The sequence below is a fragment of the Oncorhynchus mykiss genome, chromosome 27, assembly GCF_013265735.2.
Source record: "Oncorhynchus mykiss isolate Arlee chromosome 27, USDA_OmykA_1.1, whole genome shotgun sequence".
NCBI lineage: Eukaryota > Metazoa > Chordata > Actinopteri > Salmoniformes > Salmonidae > Oncorhynchus > Oncorhynchus mykiss.
Window position 1 is genome coordinate 48,233,739 of NC_048591.1, and position 21,130 is coordinate 48,254,868.

General features: G+C 42.7%; 1 protein-coding gene across 2 annotated transcripts in view; it reads left to right on the forward strand.

The window, feature by feature from the left end:
• The window catches only part of tenm4 (teneurin transmembrane protein 4), a 678,489-nt gene that overhangs the window by 593,142 nt on the left and 64,217 nt on the right, over positions 1-21,130 (forward strand). For both annotated transcript variants that reach the window (XM_036964775.1, XM_036964776.1), the window contains one exon: positions 20,439-20,735. In XM_036964775.1, coding sequence (XP_036820670.1) covers positions 20,439-20,735 — 297 coding nt within the window. The remainder of the gene's footprint in view (positions 1-20,438; positions 20,736-21,130) is intronic.

A 21,130-nucleotide genomic window follows, 5' to 3' on the forward strand; every position in this document is an offset into this window, starting at 1 on the left:
GAACACAGGTCTGAGCTGAACAGGCCAGAACACAGGTCTGAGCTGAACAGGCCAGAACACAGGTCTGAGCTGAACAGGCCAGAACACAGGTCTAGGCTGAACAGGCCAGAACACAGGGCTGAGCTGAACACAGGTCTGGGCTGAACAGGCCAGAACACAGGTCTGAGCTGAACAGGACAGAACACAGGGCTGAGCTGAACAGGCCAGAACACAGTGCTGAGCTGAACACAGTGCTGAGCTGAACAGGCCAGAACACAGGTCTGAGCTGAACAGGACAGAACACAGAGCTGAGCTGAACAGGACAGAACACAGAGCTGAGCTGAACAGGCCAGAACACAAGTCTGAGCTGAACACAGGTCTGGGCTGAACAGGCCAGAACACAGGTCTGAGCTGAACAGGCCAGAACACAGGTCTGAGCTGAACACAGTGCTGAGCTGAACAGGCCAGAACACAGTGCTGAGATGAACACAGTGCTGAGCTGAACAGGCCAGAACACAGGTCTGAGCTGAACAGGACAGAACACAGTGCTGAGCTGAACAGGCCATAACACAGGTCTGAGCTGAACAGGACAGAACACAGGGCTGAGCTGAACAGGCCAGAACACAGGTCTGAGCTGAACAGGACAGAACACAGGGCTGAGCTGAACAGGCCAGAACACAGGTCTGAGCTGAACAGGACAGAACACAGGTCTGAGCTGAACAGGACAGAACACAGGTCTGAGCTGAACAGGACAGAACACAGGTCTGAGCTGAACACAGGTCTGGGCTGAACAGGCCAGAACACAGGTCTGAGCTGAACAGGCCAGAACACAGGTCTGAGCTGAACAGGCCAGAACACAGGTCTGAGCTGAACACAGGTCTAGGCTGTACAGGCCAGAACACAGGGCTGAGCTGAACACAGGTCTGGGCTGAACAGGCCAGAACACAGGTCTGAGCTGAACAGGACAGAACACAGGGCTGAGCTGAACAGGCCAGAACACAGTGCTGAGCTGAACACAGTGCTGAGCTGAACAGGCCAGAACACAGGTCTGAGCTGAACAGGACAGAACACAGGGCTGAGCTGAACAGGACAGAACACAGAGCTGAGCTGAACAGGCCAGAACACAGGTCTGGGCTGAACAGGCCAGAACGCAGGTCTGGGCTGAACAGGCCAGAACACAGGTCTGAGCTGAACAGGCCAGAACACAGGTCTGAGCTGAACAGGCCAGAACACAGGTCTGAGCTGAACAGGCCAGAACACAGGTCTGAGCTGAACAGGACAGAACACAGTGCTGAGCTGAACACAGTGCTGAGCTGAACACGCCAGAACACAGGTCTGAGCTGAACAGGACAGAACACAGTGCTGAGCTGAACACAGTGCTGAGCTGAACAGGCCAGAACACAGGTCTGAGCTGAACAGGACAGAACACAGGGCTGAGCTGAACAGGCCAGAACACAGTGCTGAGATGAAGACAGTGCTGAGCTGAACAGGCCAGAACACAGGTCTGATCTGAACAGGACAGAACACAGGGCTGAGCTGAACAGGCCAGAACACAGGTCTGAGCTGAACAGGCCAGAACACAGATCTGAGCTGAACACAGTTCTAGGCTGAACAGGCCAGAACACAGGGCTGAGCTGAACACAGGTCTGGGCTGAACAGGCCAGAACACAGGTCTGAGCTGAACAGGACAGAACACAGGGCTGAGCTGAACAGGCCAGAACACAGTGCTGAGCTGAACACAGTGCTGAGCTGAACAGGCCAGAACACAGGTCTGAGCTGAACAGGCCAGAACACAGGTCTGAGCTGAACAGGACAGAACACAGGTCTGAGCTGAACACAGGTCTTGGCTGAACAGGCCAGAACACAGGTCTGAGCTGAACAGGCCAGAACACAGGTCTGAGCTGAACAGGCCAGAACACAGGTCTGAGCTGAACAGGCCAGAACACAGGTCTAGGCTGAACAGGCCAGAACACAGGGCTGAGCTGAACACAGGTCTGGGCTGAACAGGCCAGAACACAGGTCTGAGCTGAACAGGACAGAACACAGGGCTGAGCTGAACAGGCCAGAACACAGTGCTGAGCTGAACACAGTGCTGAGCTGAACAGGCCAGAACACAGGTCTGAGCTGAACAGGACAGAACACAGAGCTGAGCTGAACAGGACAGAACACAGAGCTGAGCTGAACAGGCCAGAACACAGGTCTGAGCTGAACACAGGTCTGGGCTGAACAGGCCAGAACACAGGTCTGAGCTGAACAGGCCAGAACACAGGTCTGAGCTGAACACAGTGCTGAGCTGAACAGGCCAGAACACAGTGCTGAGATGAACACAGTGCTGAGCTGAACAGGCCAGAACACAGGTCTGAGCTGAACAGGACAGAACACAGTGCTGAGCTGAACAGGCCATAACACAGGTCTGAGCTGAACAGGACAGAACACAGGGCTGAGCTGAACAGGCCAGAACACAGGTCTGAGCTGAACAGGACAGAACACAGGGCTGAGCTGAACAGGCCAGAACACAGGTCTGAGCTGAACAGGACAGAACACAGGTCTGAGCTGAACAGGACAGAACACAGGTCTGAGCTGAACAGGACAGAACACAGGTCTGAGCTGAACACAGGTCTGGGCTGAACAGGCCAGAACACAGGTCTGAGCTGAACAGGCCAGAACACAGGTCTGAGCTGAACAGGCCAGAACACAGGTCTGAGCTGAACACAGGTCTAGGCTGTACAGGCCAGAACACAGGGCTGAGCTGAACACAGGTCTGGGCTGAACAGGCCAGAACACAGGTCTGAGCTGAACAGGACAGAACACAGGGCTGAGCTGAACAGGCCAGAACACAGTGCTGAGCTGAACACAGTGCTGAGCTGAACAGGCCAGAACACAGGTCTGAGCTGAACAGGACAGAACACAGGGCTGAGCTGAACAGGACAGAACACAGAGCTGAGCTGAACAGGCCAGAACACAGGTCTGGGCTGAACAGGCCAGAACGCAGGTCTGGGCTGAACAGGCCAGAACACAGGTCTGAGCTGAACAGGCCAGAACACAGGTCTGAGCTGAACAGGCCAGAACACAGGTCTGAGCTGAACAGGCCAGAACACAGGTCTGAGCTGAACAGGACAGAACACAGTGCTGAGCTGAACACAGTGCTGAGCTGAACACGCCAGAACACAGGTCTGAGCTGAACAGGACAGAACACAGTGCTGAGCTGAACACAGTGCTGAGCTGAACAGGCCAGAACACAGGTCTGAGCTGAACAGGACAGAACACAGGGCTGAGCTGAACAGGCCAGAACACAGTGCTGAGATGAAGACAGTGCTGAGCTGAACTGGCCAGAACACAGGTCTGATCTGAACAGGACAGAACACAGGGCTGAGCTGAACAGGCCAGAACACAGGTCTGAGCTGAACAGGCCAGAACACAGATTTGAGCTGAACACAGTTCTAGGCTGAACAGGCCAGAACACAGGGCTGAGCTGAACACAGGTCTGGGCTGAACAGGCCAGAACACAGGTCTGAGCTGAACAGGACAGAACACAGGGCTGAGCTGAACAGGCCAGAACACAGTGCTGAGCTGAACACAGTGCTGAGCTGAACAGGCCAGAACACAGGTCTGAGCTGAACAGGACAGAACACAGGGCTGAGCTGAACAGGACAGAACACAGAGCTGAGCTGAACAGGCCAGAACACAGGTCTGAGCTGAACACAGGTCTGGGCTGAACAGGCCAGAACACAGGTCTGAGCTGAACAGGACAGAACACAGTGCTGAGCTGAACAGGCCAGAACACAGTGCTGAGCTGAACACAGTGCTGAGCTGAACAGGCCAGAACACAGGTCTGAGCTGAACAGGACAGAACACAGGGCTGAGCTGAACAGGCCAGAACACAGGTCTGAGCTGAACACAGGTCTGGGCTGAACAGGCCAGAACACAGGTCTGAGCTGAACAGGCCAGAACACAGGTCTGAGCTGAACAGGCCAGAACACAGGTCGGAGCTGAACAGGCCAGAACACAGGTCTGAGCTGAACACAGTGCTGAGCTGAACAGGCCAGAACACAGTGCTGAGCTGAACAGGCCAGAACACAGGTCTGAGCTGAACAGGACAGAACACAGTGCTGAGCTGAACACAGTGCTGAGCTGAACAGGCCAGAACACAGGTCTGAGCTGAACAGGACAGAACACAGGGCTGACCTGAACAGGCCAGAACACAGGTCTGAGCTGAACAGGACAGAACACAGGGCTGAGCTGAACAGGACAGAACACAGGTCTGAGCTGAACAGGACAGAACACAGGTCTGAGCTGAACAGGACAGAACACAGGTCTGAGCTGAACAGGACAGAACACAGGTCTGAGCTGAACACTGGTCTGGGCTGAACAGGCCAGAACACAGGTCTGAGCTGAACAGGCCAGAACACAGGTCTGAGCTGAACAGGCCAGAACACAGGTCTGAGCTGAACACAGGTCTAGGCTGAACAGGCCAGAACACAGGGCTGAGCTGACCACAGGTCTGGGCTGAACAGGCCAGAACACAGGTCTGAGCTGAACAGGCCAGAACACAGGTCTGAGCTCAACAGGACAGAACACAGGTCTGAGCTGAACAGGACAGAACACAGGTCTGAGCTGAACAGGCCAGAACACAGGTCTGAGCTGAACAGGCCAGAACACAGGTCTGGGCTGAACAGGCCAGAACACAGGTCTGAGCTGAACAGGCCAGAACACAGGTCTGAGCTGAACAGGCCAGAACACAGGTCTGAGCAGAACAGGCCAGGTGAATCACTACTTGCTGTGTTTATAGATCCAGGTGAATGACTACCTGCTGTGTGTATAGATCCAGGTGAATGACTACCTGATGTGTGTATAGATCCAGGTGAATGACTACCTGCTGTGTGTATAGATCCAGGTGAATGACTACCTGCTGTGTTTATAGATCCAGGTGAATGACTACCTGATATGTGTATAGATCCAGGTGAATGACTACCTGCTGTGTTTATAGATCCAGGTGAATGACTACCTGATGTGTGTATAGATCCAGGTGAATGACTACCTGCTGTGTGTATAGATCCAGGTGAATGACTACCTGATGTGTGTATAGATCCAGTTGAATGACTACCTGCTGTGTGTATAGATCCAGGTGAATGACTACCTGCTGTGTTTATAGATCCAGGTGAATGACTACCTGCTGTGTTTATAGATCCAGGTGAATGACTACCTGATGTGTGTACATGTCCTCTATTCCATTTCCTGAAGCTAAAGGGGTCGATTGTGGACCGTAGTTTGGCCCAGCTAGCTAGTGACAGACAGCAGTGCCACGTGCTAGTCGACCACACACACACACACACACACACACACACACACACACACACACACACACACACACACACACACACACACACACACACACACCCTGCTTTTTGCTATCAGTCTAGGGAACATAGAGAGAACAGACTGTGCTGTTCTCCATGGAAACAGGAGCCACCTGTCAGTCGGAGTAGTTTGTAAATCTAAGGCACAGCACCACAGACACAGCACCACAGCACCACAGACACAGCACCACAGCACCACAGACACAGCACCACAGCACCACAGACACAGGACCACAGCACCACAGACACAGCACCACAGACACAGCACCACAGCACCACAGACACAGCACCACAGCACCACAGACACAGCACCACAGCACCACAGACACAGCACCACAGACACAGCACCACAGACACAGAGCTGGTTAGCAGAGACATACCCCCTCCTTTCTATATCGTTGTATTGACATTGTGTTATTAATGCTGTGTCCTGCACTGCCTCCCAATGCTAGGTTCGTTCTGGGCTGGATACCAGCGATCTACCTGCCTGTCTGTACTGTGAGATATCAATGTGTTAGCATTGTAGCATTGTAGCATTGTAACGGTGTACTATTAAAAATTGTAATATCTTATGTTTCACCGAGTCGTGGGTGAACGACGACATGAACAACATACCAGCTGGCGGGCTAAACACTCACGGGGCGGGGCCCTATGCATATATGTAAACAACAGCTGGTGCACGACATCTAAGGAAGTCTCGAGGTTTTGAGTATCTCGTGATAAGCTGTAGACCACACTTTCCACCAAGAGAGTTTACATCAATATTTCTTGAAGCTGTCCATATAGCACAGCAGACCGATGCTGGCACTAAGACTGCACTCAATGAGCTGTATGAGGCCATAAGCAAACAGGAAAACGTTCATCCAGAGGCGGCGCTACTGGTTGCCGGGGACTTTAACGCAGGGAAACTTTAATCAGTTTTACATCATTTCTACCAGCATTTTAAATGTGCAACCAGAGGGAAAATAATTCTAGACAACCTTTACTCCAAACACAGAGATGCATACAAAGCTCTTCCTCGCCCTCCAGTTGGCAAATCTGACCATCATTCCATCCTCCTGATTCCTGCTTACAAGCTCAAATTAAAGGGGATGCAGGTAGCCTAGTGGTTAGAGTGTAGAGGAGGTAGGTAACCTAGTGGTTAGAGTGTAGAGGAGGTAGGGTAGCCTAGTGGTTAGAGTGTAGAGGAGGTAGGTAACCTAGTGGTTAGAGTGTAGAGGTGGCAGGGTGGCCTAGTGGTTAGAGTGTAGAGGTGGCAGGGTAGCCTAGTGGTTAGAGTGTAGAGGTGGCAGGGTGGCCTAGTGGTTAGAGTGTAGAGGCGGCTGGTAGCCTAGTGGTTAGAGTGTAGAGGAGGCAGGGTAACCTAGTGGTTAGAGTATAGAGGAGGTATGTAACCTAGTGGTTAGAGTGTAGAAGAGGTAGGTAACCTAGTGGTTAGAGTGTAGAGGTGGCAGGGTAGCCTAGTGGTTAGAGTGTAGAGGAGGTAGGTAACCTAGTGGTTAGAGTGTCGAGGAGGCAGCGTAGCCTAGTGGTTAGAGTGAAGAGGTGGCAGGGTAGCCTAGTGGTTAGAGTGTAGATGAGGTAGGTAACCTAGTGGTTAGAGTGTAGAGGAGGCAGGTAGCCTAGTGGTTAGAGTGTAGAGGTGGCAGGGTAGCCTAGTGGTTAGAGTGTAGAGGTGGCAGGGTAGCCTAGTGGTTAGAGTGTAGAGGTGGCAGGGTAGCCTAGTGGTTAGTGTTGGACTAGTAACCAAAAGGTTGCACATTCAAATCTCCGAGATGACAAGGTACAAATCTGTCGTTCTGCCCCTGAACAGGCAGTTAACCCACTGTTCCTAGGCTGTCAATTGAAAATACGAATTTGTTCTTAACTGACTTGTCTAGTTAAATAAATTTTAAAAAGCAGGAATAAGCAGTGACTCTGTCAATAAAAAAGATGAAGCAGATGCTAAACTACAGGACTTTTTGTCTATCCACATTGACTCTGTACCGGTACCCCCTGTATATAGTCTCCACATTGACTCTGTACCGGTACCCCCTGTATATAGTCTCCACATTGACTCTGTACCGGTATCCCCTGTATATAGCCTCCACATTGACTCTGTACCAAAACACCCTGTATATAGCCTCCACACTGACTCTGTAACGTAATACCCTGTATATAACCTCCACATTGACTCTGTACCGTAACACCCTGTATATAGCCTCCACATTGACTCTGTACCGTAACCCCTTGTATATAGCCTCCACATTGACTCTGTACCAGTACCCTCTGTATATAGCCTCCACATTGACTCTGTACCGTAACCCCCTGTATATAGCCTCCACACTGACTCTGTACCGTAACCCCCTGTATATAGCCTCCACACTGACTGCATTGTTGGTTAAGAGCTTTTAAGTAAGCATTTGTAAGCCTGTTGTATTCGGCGCATATGACAAATAAAATTTGATTTGATTTACCATGCTCACCATGCTACGGTATCCGTCTGTTAGCATTGTAGTATTAGCACCATGTCCTATACCAGCTCACCATGCTACGGTATCCATCTGTTAGCATTGTAGTATTAGCACCATGTCCTATACCAGCTCACCGTGCTACGGTATCCGTCTGTTAGCATTGTAGTATTAGCACCATGTCCTATACCAGCTCACCATGCTACCGTATCCGTCTGTTAGCATTGTAGTATTAGCACCATGTCCTATACCAGCTCACCGTGCTACGGTATCCGTCTGTTAGCATTGTAGTATTAGCACCATGTATTACACCAGCTCACCATTCTACGGTATCCGTCTGTTAGCATTGTAGTATTAGCACCATGTCCTATACCAGCTCACCGTGCTACGTTATCCGTCTGTTAGCATTGTAGTATTAGCACCATGTATTACACCAGCTCACCATTCTACGGTATCCGTCTGTTAGCATTGTAGTATTAGCACCATGTCCTAAACCAGCTCACCGTGCTACGGTATCCGTCTGTTAGCATTGTAGTATTAGCACCATGTCCTACACCATCCCACCGTGCTACGGTATCTGTCTGTTAGCATTGTAGTATTAGCACCATGTCCTACACCATCCCACCGTGCTACGGTATCCGTCTGTTAGCATTGTAGTATTAGCACCATGTCCTAAACCAGCTCACCATTCTACGATATCCGTCTGTTAGCATTGTAGTATTAGCACCATGCTGCGGTAAACACGCGCTCTGTGTATGGTTTTTTTTGTTGTTGTTTTTTTACAGGGAACCAAACCGATGCCTGTTTGTTCAGAGATGGGGACAGTCAATAAGATTACTGTTCTTATCTCACAGGCATAGAGAGCACATTTCTGATGCGACACAGAATCTGGGAAATTCATTAGCTTTCATTACCGTACGAGGAATAGTGAATAATTGATGTTTATTGGAAGAAAACAAACCCGAGTCGTCTTTTCAACAAATTTATGATGAATCGTACGAGACATATTAGGGATTATTTTACAGTTTTGTCAGAGTGCCAGATCGTTGTTTTACAGAATAAATCTGCATTCATGTTTGATTTGTAAAGCATCTACTTTAACTCTTCTAGCTTTGAAGCACTGAGAGGACAGACAGACAGACAAACCGACAGACTGACTGACATATTGATGGAAGATGTGTCTGCTCCCATCCCTCCCACTCAAATCAAATCAAATCAAATGTATTTATATAGCCCTTCGTACATCAGCTGATATCTCAAAGTGCTGTACAGAAACCCAGCCTAAAACCCCAAACAGCAAGCAATGCAGGTGTAGAAGCACGGTGGCTAGGAAAAACTCCCTAGAAAGGCTAAAACCTACGGAGAAACCTAGAGAGGAACCAGGCTATGTGGGGTGGCCAGTCCTCTTCTGGCTGTGCCAGGTGGAGATTATAACAGTACATGGGCAATATTTTCAAATGTTCATAAATGACCAGCATGGTCCAATAATAATAAGGCAGAACAGTTGAAACTGGAGCAGCAGCACGGCCAGGTGGACTGGGGACAGCAAGGAGTCATCATGTCAGGTAGTCCTGAGGCATGGTCCTAGGGCTCAGGTCCTCCGAGAGAGAGAAAGAAAGAGAGAAAGAGAGAATTAGAGAGAGCACACTTAAATTCACACAGGACAGTAGGACAGGAGAAGTACTCCAGATATAACAAACTGACCCTAGCCCCCCGACACATAAACTACTGCAGCATAATTACTGGAGGCTGAGACTGGAGGGGTCAGGAGACACTGTGGACCCTTCTGGGGACACCCCCGGACAGGGCCAAACAGGAAGGATATAACCCCACCCACTTTGCCAAAGCACAGCCCCCACACCACTAGAGGGATATCTTCAACCACCAACTTACCTTCCTGAGACAAGGCCGAGTATAGCCCACAAAGATCTCCGCCACGGCACAACCCAAGGGGGGGCGCCAACCCAGACAGGAAGATCACATCAGTGACTCAACCCACTCACTCCTCCCTCCCTCCCTCCCTCCCTCCCTCCCTCCCTCCCTCCCTCCCTCCCTCCCTCCCTCCCTCCCTCCCTCCCTCCCTCCCTCCTTCATCCCTCCTCCTCCCTCCCTCCCCCCTCCTTCATCCCTCCTCCTCCCTCCCTCCCTCCCTCCTCCTTCATCCCTCCTCCTCCCTCCCTCCCTCCCCCCTTCCTCTTCCTCTTCCCCCCCTCCTCCCTCCCTCCCCCTCCTTCCTCCTCATCCTCCCTTCCTCCCCCTCCTCCCTCCCTCCCCTCTCCTTCCTCCTCCCCCCTCCTCCTTCCTCCTCCCTGCCTCCCCCCTCCCTCTCTTCATTATTTTATATCTGCCTGTTTAAACCTCTGTGAAATTGAAATTATTTCCCTTCAGTTTTTTTCTATTCTCCTAAGACCCAGCGTCTGTCTGTCTGTCTGTCTGTCTGTCTGTCTGTCTGTCTGTCTGTCTGTCTGTCTGTCTCTTGCTTAGAGAGATGTTTCCAGCCCGTTGGGCCTCTGGTAAGGAACAGCTTCATCCGTATGAAAGAATAAGAGAGAGAGTATGACCGATGTCTCCCTCCCTCCCTCCCTCCCTCCCTCCCACCCACTCTCTTCACTAGGGGGCCCCTAGAGGGGATCTGTGAGGCTGGCCTCCCTCCCTCTTCACTAGGGGGCCCCTAGAGGGGATCTGTGAGACTGGCCTCCCTGTCTCTTCACTAAGGGGCCCCTAGAGGGGATCTGTGGGGCTGGCCTCCCTCTCTCTTCACTAGGGGGCCCCTAGAGGGGATATCTGGGGCTGGCCTCCCTCTCTCTTCACTAGGGGGCCTCTAGAGGGGATCTGTGGGGCTGGCTTCCCTCTCTCTTCACTAGGGGGCCCCTAGAGGGGATCTGTGGGACTGGCCTCCCTCTCTCTTCACTAGGGGGCCCCTAGAGGGGATCTGTGGGACTGGCCTCCCTCTCTCTTCACTAGGGGGCCCCTAGAGGGGATCTGTGGGGCTGGCCTCCCTCTCTCTTCACTAGGGGGCCCCTAGAGGGGCTCTGTGGGACTGGCCTCCCTCTCTCTTAAATAGGGGGCCCCTAGAGGGGATCTGTGGGGCTGGCCTCCCTCTCCCTTCACTAGGGGGCCCCTAGAGGGGATCTGTGGGGCTGGCCACCCCTCATTCTCCAGCTCAGATTCCCCTTTCTACTCCAACCCTGCATGGAATTATGTTATTCATGAACATGGTGTAATTGTCACATGGTATAATCTTAGTGTAAAATAATCCTCCCAATTAGGTGTTGATGACATTAATTGGCCCGGGTGTAATGGTCCCGTCATAGACCACACACAGGTTTCTCTGGTCCTTACGTCATCAAGGAAGACACGCAGGCGCAAGGCCGCACGCACGCCAGAGAATACACACTCGCATGCACACACACACACACACACACACACACACACACACACACTGCTACCACACCACTGGAAGCAGGCCAACAGCAGCTTGGGAGACATTTTAGCACCCATTTATACCCAGCCAACACTGTGCCAAGCTCTGTACCAACACTGTGCCAAGCTCTGTACCAACACTGTGCCAATGTACCTGTAGAGAAACCATGCAGATGAATCAGAAATACATAATGAAGAAAAGAGAGAAAGAGAGAGAGCAGTTTAGTCTGCCAGATGGCTGTGGTAGGAGTGCTGTTCAGACTCCTGCCTCTCTGCTCTGTTCAGATGTCTGCCTCTCTCTGCTCTGTTCAGATGTCTGCCTCTCTCTGCTCTGTTCAGATGTCTGCCTCTCTCTGCTCTGTTCAGATGTCTGCCTCTCTCTGCTCTGTTCAGATGTCTGCCTCTCTCTGCTCTGTTCAGATGTCTGCCTCTCTCTGCTCTGTTCAGATGTCTGCCTCTCTCTGCTCTGTTCAGATGTCTGCCTCTCTGCTCTGTTCAGATGTCTGCCTCTCTCTGCTCTGTTCAGATGTCTGCCTCTCTCTGCTCTGTTCAGATGTCTGCCTCTCTGCTCTGTTCAGATGTCTGCCTCTCTCTGCTCTGTTCAGATGTCTGCCTCTCTCTGCTCTGTTCAGATGTCTGCCTCTCTGCTCTGTTCAGATGTCTGCCTCTCTCTGCTCTGTTCAGATGTCTGCCTCTCTCTGCTCTGTTCAGATGTCTGCCTCTGCTCTGTTCAGATGTCTGCCTCTCTCTGCTCTGTTCAGATGTCTGCCTCTCTCTGCTCTGTTCAGATGTCTGCCTCTCTGCTCTGTTCAGATGTCTGCCTCTCTCTGCTCTGTTCAGATGTCTGCCTCTCTCTGCTCTGTTCAGATGTCTGCCTCTCTCTGCTCTGTTCAGATGTCTGCCTCTCTCTGCTCTGTTCAGATGTCTGCCTCTCTCTGCTCTGTTCAGATGTCTGCCTCTCTGCTCTGTTCAGATGTCTGCCTCTCTCTGCTCTGTTCAGATGTCTGCCTCTCTGCTCTGTTAGGATGTCTGCCTCTCCGCTCTGTTCAGATGTCTGCCTCTCCGCTCTGTTCAGATGTCTGCCTCTCCGCTCTGTTCAGATGTCTGCCTCTCCGCTCTGTTCAGATGTCTGCCTCTCTCTGCTCTGTTCAGATGTCTGCCTCTCTCTGCTCTGTTCAGATGTCTGCCTCTCTCTGCTCTGTTCAGATGTCTGCCTCTCTCTGCTCTGTTCAGATGTCTGCCTCTCTGCTTTGTTCAGATGTCTGCCTCTCTGCTCTGTTCAGATGTCTGCCTCTCTGCTCTGTTCAGACTCCTGTCTCTCTGCTCTGTTCAGACTCCTGCCTCTCTGCTCTGTTCAGACTCCTGTCTCTCTCTGCTCTGTTCAGACTCCTGTCTCTCTCTGCTCTGTTCAGACTCCTGCCTCTCTGATCTGTTCAGACTCCTGTCTCTCTCTGCTCTGTTCAGACTCCTGTCTCTCTCTGCTCTGTTCAGACTCCTGTCTCTCTCTGCTCTGTTCAGACTCCTGTCTCTCTCTGCTCTGTTCAGACTCCTGTCTCTCTCTGCTCTGTTCAGACTCCTGTCTCTCTCTGCTCTGTTCAGACTCCTGTCTCTCTCTGCTCTGTTCAGACTCCTACCTCTCTCTGCTCTCTTCAGACTCCTGCCTCTCTGCTCTGTTCAGACTCCTGTCTCTCTGCTCTGTTCAGACTCCTGCCTCTCTCTGCTCTGTTCAGACGCCCAGGGTCACATGTATTAGAAAGGAGCAGAAAGTGAATCATTTAAAGAAGTGACTAGACTCAGTAACATGGGAGTCATTTAAAGAAGTGACTAGACTCAGTAACATGGCAGTCATTTAAAGAAGTGACTAGACTCAGTAACATGGGAGTCATTTGAAGAGGTGACTAGACTCAGTAACATGGGACTCATTTAAAGAGGTGACTAGACTCAGTAACATGGGAATCATTTAAAGAAGTGACTAGACTCAGTAACATGGGAGTCATTTGAAGAGGTGACTAGACTCAGTAACATGGGACTCATTTAAAGAGGTGACTAGACTCAGTAACATGGGAATCATTTAAAGAAGTGACTAGACTCAGTAACATGGGAACCATTTAAAGAGGTGACTAGACTCAGTAACATGGGAATCATTTAAAGAAGTGACTAGACTCAGTAACATGGGAGTCATTTGAAGGGGTGACTAGACTCAGTAACATGGGAATCATTTAAAGAAGTGACTAGACTCAGTAACATGGGTGTCATTTAAAGAAGTGACTAGACTCAGTAACATGGGAATCATTTGAAGGGGTGACTAGACTCAGTAACATGGGAATCATTTAAAGAGGTGACTAGACTCAGTAACATGGGAGTCATTTAAAGAAGTGACTAGACTCAGTAACATGGGAGTCATTTAAAGAAGTGACTAGACTCAATAACATGATAATCATTTGAAGAGGTGACTAGACTCAGTAACATGGGAGTCATTTAAAGAGGTGACTAGACTCAGTAACATGGGAATCATTTAAAGAAGTGACTAGACTCAGTAACATGGGAGTCATTTAAAGAAGTGACTAGACTCAGTAGCATGGGAGTCATTTAAAGAGGTGACTAGACTCAGTAGCATGGGAGTCATTTAAAGAATTGACTAGACTCAGTAACATGGGACTCATTTAAAGAGGTGACTAGACTCAGTAACATGGGAATCATTTAAAGAAGTGACTAGACTCAGTAACATGGGAATCATTTAAAGAAGTGACTAGACTCAGTAACATGGGAATCATTTAAAGAATTGACTAGACTCGGTAACATGGGAATCATTTAAAGAAGTGACTAGACTCAGTAGCATGGGAATCATTTAAAGAATTGACTAGACTCGGTAACATGGGACTCATTTAAAGAGGTGACTAGACTCAGTAACATGGGAATCATTTAAAGAAGTGACTAGACTCAGTAACATGGGAGTCATTTAAAGAAGTGACTAGACTCAGTAACATGGGAATCATTTAAAGAAGTGACTAGACTCAGTAACATGGGAATCATTTAAAGAAGTGACTAGACTCAGTAACATGGGAGTCATTTAAAGAAGTGACTAGACTCAGTAACATGGGAATCATTTAAAGAAGTGACTAGACTCAGTAACATGGGAATCATTTAAAGAATTGACTAGACTCGGTAACATGGGAATCATTTAAAGAATTGACTAGACTCAGTAACATGGGAATCATTTAAAGAATTGACTAGACTCAGTAACATGGGAATCATTTAAAGAGGTGACTAGACTCAGTAACATGGGAATCATTTAAAGAAGTGACTAGACTCAGTAACATGGGAGTCATTTAAAGAAGTGACTAGACTCAGTAACATGGGAACCATTTAAAGAGGTGACTAGACTCAGTAACATGGGAGTCATTTAAAGAAGTGACTAGACTCAGTAACATGGGAACCATTTAAAGAGGTGACTAGACTCAGTAACATGGGAATAATTTAAAGAAGTGACTAGACTCAGTAACATGGGAGTCATTTAAAGAAGTGACTAGACTCAGTAACATGGGAATCATTTAAAGAAGTGACTAGACTCAGTAACATGGGAGTCATTTAAAGAAGTGACTAGACTCAGTAACATGGGAGTCATTTAAAGAAGTGACTAGACTCAATAACATGAGAATCATTTGAAGAGGTGACTAGACTCAGTAACATGGGAATCATTTAAAGAATTGACTAGACTCGGTAACATGGGACTCATTTAAAGAGGTGACTAGACTCAGTAACATGGGAGTCATTTAAAGAAGTGACTAGACTCAATAACATGAGAATCATTTGAAGAGGTGACTAGACTCAGTAACATGGGAATCATTTAAAGAATTGACTAGACTCGGTAACATGGGACTCATTTAAAGAGGTGACTAGACTCAGTAACATGGGAATCATTTAAAGAAGTGACTAGACTCAGTAACATGGGAGTCATTTAAAGAAGTGACTAGACTCAATAACATGAGAATCATTTGAAGAGGTGACTAGACTCAGTAACATGGGAATCATTTAAAGAATTGACTAGACTCGGTAACATGGGACTCATTTAAAGAGGTGACTAGACTCAGTAACATGGGAGTCATTTAAAGAAGTGACTAGACTCAATAACATGAGAATCATTTGAAGAGGTGACTAGACTCAGTAACATGGGAATCATTTAAAGAATTGACTAGACTCGGTAACATGGGAATCATTTAAAGAATTGACTAGACTCAGTAGCATGGGAATCATTTAAAGAATTGACTAGAATCGGTAACATGGGAATCCTCTATGGCTGGTTTCTAAGCACAGAGGAGAGTTTTTCATGATTAGTGCCTGTCTTGTTTTTCCTTCCCTGAATATTCAGATCTCCCACTAAGGCTTCACGTCTGAATTTTTTTGACAAACAAAGAAATATGGTAATTCCTATAATTGCATCACTTCAACGATTCCTGATCTCCTGAGATATTGCGCTGACTATTGTAATTTAAAAAATAATCACATTTTTAGCTCGAGTTTTCCTCAAAAAAAAAAAAGTCTTCCACTTCAGAACACATTGCATCAAGAAGGGTTTTACAATCACATCGCTCTAACTTTCAAACACATTATTCCCCTGTTCATCACAGCACGTTATTCCCCTGTTCATCACAACACATTATTCAACACTTCAGCTGTGTTGGCGTAGTTAACCCTTAACTGTCTGTCTGGCTGAGGACTCCTCCTTTTGCAATTGTTTTTTTTTCACACAGGTCTCTTGTTGTTGAATGAATGAGATTCAATGTCTGTGTTTTAGTATGCTTATTGATTGTTTCGTCTGTACTGCATAACATATAAATCAACTCCGTGGCCTTGTGGTTAGTGTCCGCCCTGAGATTGGAAGTTTAGGAGTATGATCTCCTGCCGAGTCAAACCAAAGACTGTAAAAATGGGACCTGATGCGTCTCTGCTTGGCATTTAGCATTGAGGTGATAGATTAGGGGTAACGCCTTTGGGTAAACTACAGTCCTTACAGGGAGTGTACTGGTTCACTACAGAAACAGGAGGTGATGTTTCGGCTCACACTTGCCGAGAATACTTCCTTACTGCACAACCAATATGACATATTATAATATATATATTATTATATTATTATATATATTATTATATATTATTATATACATTATTATATACATTATTATATACATTATTATATACATTATTATATACATTATTATATATATTATTATATACATTATTATATACATTATTATATACATTATTATATACATTATTATATACATTATTATATACATTATTATATATATTATTATATACATTATTATATATTATTATATACATTATTATATACATTATTATATACATTATTATATACATTATTATATACATTATTATATATATTATTATATACATTATTATATACATTATTATATACATTATTATATACATTATTATATACATTATTATATACATTATTATACATTATTATATACATTATTATATATTATTATATACATTATTATATACATTATTATACATTATTATATACATTATTATATACATTATTATATACATTATTATATACATTATTATATATATTATTATATATATTATTATATATATTATTATATATATTATTATATACATTATTATATACATTATTATATACATTATTATATACATTATTATATACATTATTATATATATTATTATATATATTATTATATACATTATTATATACATTATTATATATTATTATATACATTATTATATATATTATTATATACACTGCTCAAAAAAATAAAGGGAACACTTAAATAACACATCCTAGATCTGAATGAATTAAAATGAGGCTCAGTAGTGTGTGTGGCCTCCACGTGCCTGTATGACCTCCCTACAACGCCTGGGCATGCTCCTGATGAGGTGGCGGATGGTCTCCTGAGGGATCTCCTCCCAGACCTGGACTAAAGCATCCGCCAACTCCTGGACAGTCTGTGGTGCAACGTGGCGTTGGTGGATGGAGCGAGACATGATGTCCCAGATGTGCTCAATTGGATTCAGGTCTGGGGAACGGGCGGGCCAGTCCATAGCATCAATGCCTTCCTCTTGCAGGAACTGCTGACACACTCCAGCCACATGAGGTCTAGCATTGTCTTGCATTAGGAGGAACCCAGGGCCAACCGCACCAGCATATGGTCTCACAAGGGGTCTGAGGACATGGAGGGCTGTGCGGCCCCCCAAAGAAATGCCACCCCACACCATGACTGACCCACCGCCAAACCGGTCATGCTGGAGGAAGTTGCAGGCAGCAGAACGTTCTCCACTGCGTCTCCAGACTTTCACGTCTGTCACCTGCTCAGTGTGAACCTGCTTTCATCTGTGAAGAGCACAGGGCGCCAGTGGCGAATTTGCCAATCTTGGTGTTCTCTGGCAAATGCCAAACGTCCTGCATGGTGTTGGGCTGTAAGCACAACCCCCACCTGTGGACGTCGGGCCCTCATACCACCCTCGTGGAGTCTGTTTCTGACCATTTAAGCAGACACATGCACATTTGTGGCCTGCTGGAGGTCATTTTGCAGGGCTCTGGCAGTGCTCCCCCTGCTACTCCTTGCACAAAGGCGGAGGTAGCGGTCCTGCTGCTGGGTCGTTGCCCTCCTACAGCCTCCTCCACGTCTCCTGATGTACTGGCCTGTCTCCTGGTAGCGCCTCCATGCTCTGGACACTACGCTGACAGACACAGAAAAACCTTCTTGCCACAGCTCGCATTGATGTGCCATCCTGGATGAGCTGCACTACCTGAGCCACTTGTGTGGGTTGTAGACTCCGTCTCATGCTACCACTAGAGTGGAAGCACCGCCAGCATTCAAAAGTGACCAAAACATCAGCCAGGAAGCATAGGAACTGAGAAGTGGTCTGTGGTCACCACCTGCAGAACAACCCATTCATTAGGGGTGTATTGCTAATTGCCTATAATTTACACCTGTTGTCTATTCCATTTGCACAACAGCATGTGACATTTATTGTCAATCAGTGTTGCTTCCTAAGTGGACAGTTTGATTTCACAGAAGTGTGATTGACTTGGAGTTACATTGTGTTGTTTAAGTGTTCCCTTTATTTTTTTGAGCAGTGTATATATTATTATATTATTATATATATTATTATATTATTATATCTTATTATTATATTATTATATATATTATTATATTATTATATCTTATTATTATATTAATATATATATATATTATATATATTTATATTATTATTAGATTATTATATATATTTATAGTATTATTGTTATATTATTATATATATTATTATATTATTATATTATTATATATATTATTATATTATTATATATATTTATAGTATTATTGTTATATTATTATATATATTATTATATTATTATATTATTATATTATTATGTATATTATTATATTATTATTATATTATTATATTATTATTATATTATTATATATATTTATAGTATTATTGTTATATTATTATATATATTATTATATTATTATATTATTATATATATTATTATATTATTATATATATTTATAGTATTATTGTTATATTATTATATATATTATTATATTATTATATTATTATATTATTATGTATATTATTATATTATTATTATATTATTATATATATTATTATATTATTATATATATTTATAGTATTATTGTTATATTATTATATATATTATTATATTATTATATTATTATATTATTATGTATATTATTATATTATTATATATATTATTATATTATTATATATATTATTATATTATTATATATATTATTATATTATTATATATATTATTATATATATTATTATATTATTATATATATTATTATATTATTATATATATTATTATTATATATATTATTATATTATTATATATATTATTATATTATTATATATATTATTATATTATTATATATATTATTATATTATTATATATATTATTATATTATTATATATATTATTATATTATTATATATATTATTATATATATTATTATATTATTATTATATTATTATTATATTATTATTATATATATTATTATATTATTATATTATTATATTATTATATATATTATTATATTATTATATATATTATTATATTATTATATATATTATTATATTATTATATATATTATTATATATATTATTATATATATTATTATATTATTATATATATTATTATATTATTATATATATTATTATATTATTATATATATTATTATATTATTATATATATTATTATACATATTATTATATTATTATATATATTATTATATTATTATATATATTATTATATTATTATATATATTATTATATATATTATTATATTATTATTATATTATTATTATATTATTATTATATATATTATTATATTATTATATATATTATTATATTATTATATATATTATTATATATATTATTATATTATTATATATATTATTATATTATTATATATATTATTATATTATTATATATATTATTATATTATTATATATATTATTATATTATTATATTATTATTATATATATTATTATATTATTATATATATTATTATATTATTATATATATTATTATATTATTATATATATTATTATATTATTATATATATTATTATATTATTATATATATTATTATATTATTATATATATTATTATATTATTATATATATTATTATATTATTATATATATTATTATATTATTATATATATTATTATATTATTATATATATTATATATATTATTATTATATTATTATATTATTATATATATTATTATATATATTATTATTATATTATTATATTATTATATATATTATTATTATATTATTATATTATTATATATATTATTATTATATTATTATATTATTATATATATTATTATATATATTATTATATTATTATATATATTATTATATTATTATTATATTATTATATTATATTATTCTTATATTATTATATTATTATATATATTATATATATTATTTTATTATTATATATATTATTATATTACAATGCACTGTAATAACACAATAATGCATTATACCTGCAAGCTTTAAGTAGAACAGTCTACTTTCAATAACTGATATGTGGTGGTTCCTCCTACTTAACTTTTTGAATACACTGATTGTTAGTAACTTTGGATAAAAATGTAAAATGTAAAGTCTTACCAAATGAACTGACCTTGTCTTCTCTTCCCTAGGTCCACAACAGGAACCTCCTCTCCCTGGACTTTGACCGTATCACACGTACAGAGAAGGTTTACGACGACCACAGGAAGTTCACGTTAAGGATCCACTACGACCACGCGGGACGCCCGACGCTCTGGGCCCCCAGCAGCCGCCTCAATGGGGTCAACGTCACATACTCCCCGGGCGGACACGTGGCCGGCATCCAGCGGGGAACCATGTCTGTACGCATGGAGTACGACCAGAATGGTCGAATCACGTCGCAGATCTTTGCCGATGGGAAGTCATGGACCTACACTTACCTGGAGAAGGTAAAAAGCACCTCTAGTATTCCTTATATATATATATATATATATATATATATATATATACACATATATATATATATATATATATACAAAATATATATTTTCTATACACATATATACACATATATATATATATATATATATATACTCACACATATATATATACATACACACATATATACATATATTTGTATATATATATATATATTATTATTATGTTGTGTCTGAATTCAAAATTGATTCAATATATTTTTTAACACACAATGCCCCATAATGACAAAGTGAAAACATTTTTAGAAATGTTTGCAAATGTATTGAAAATAAAATACAGAAATATTTAATTTACATAATTATTCACACCCCTGAGTCAATACATGTTGGAATCACCATTGATTACA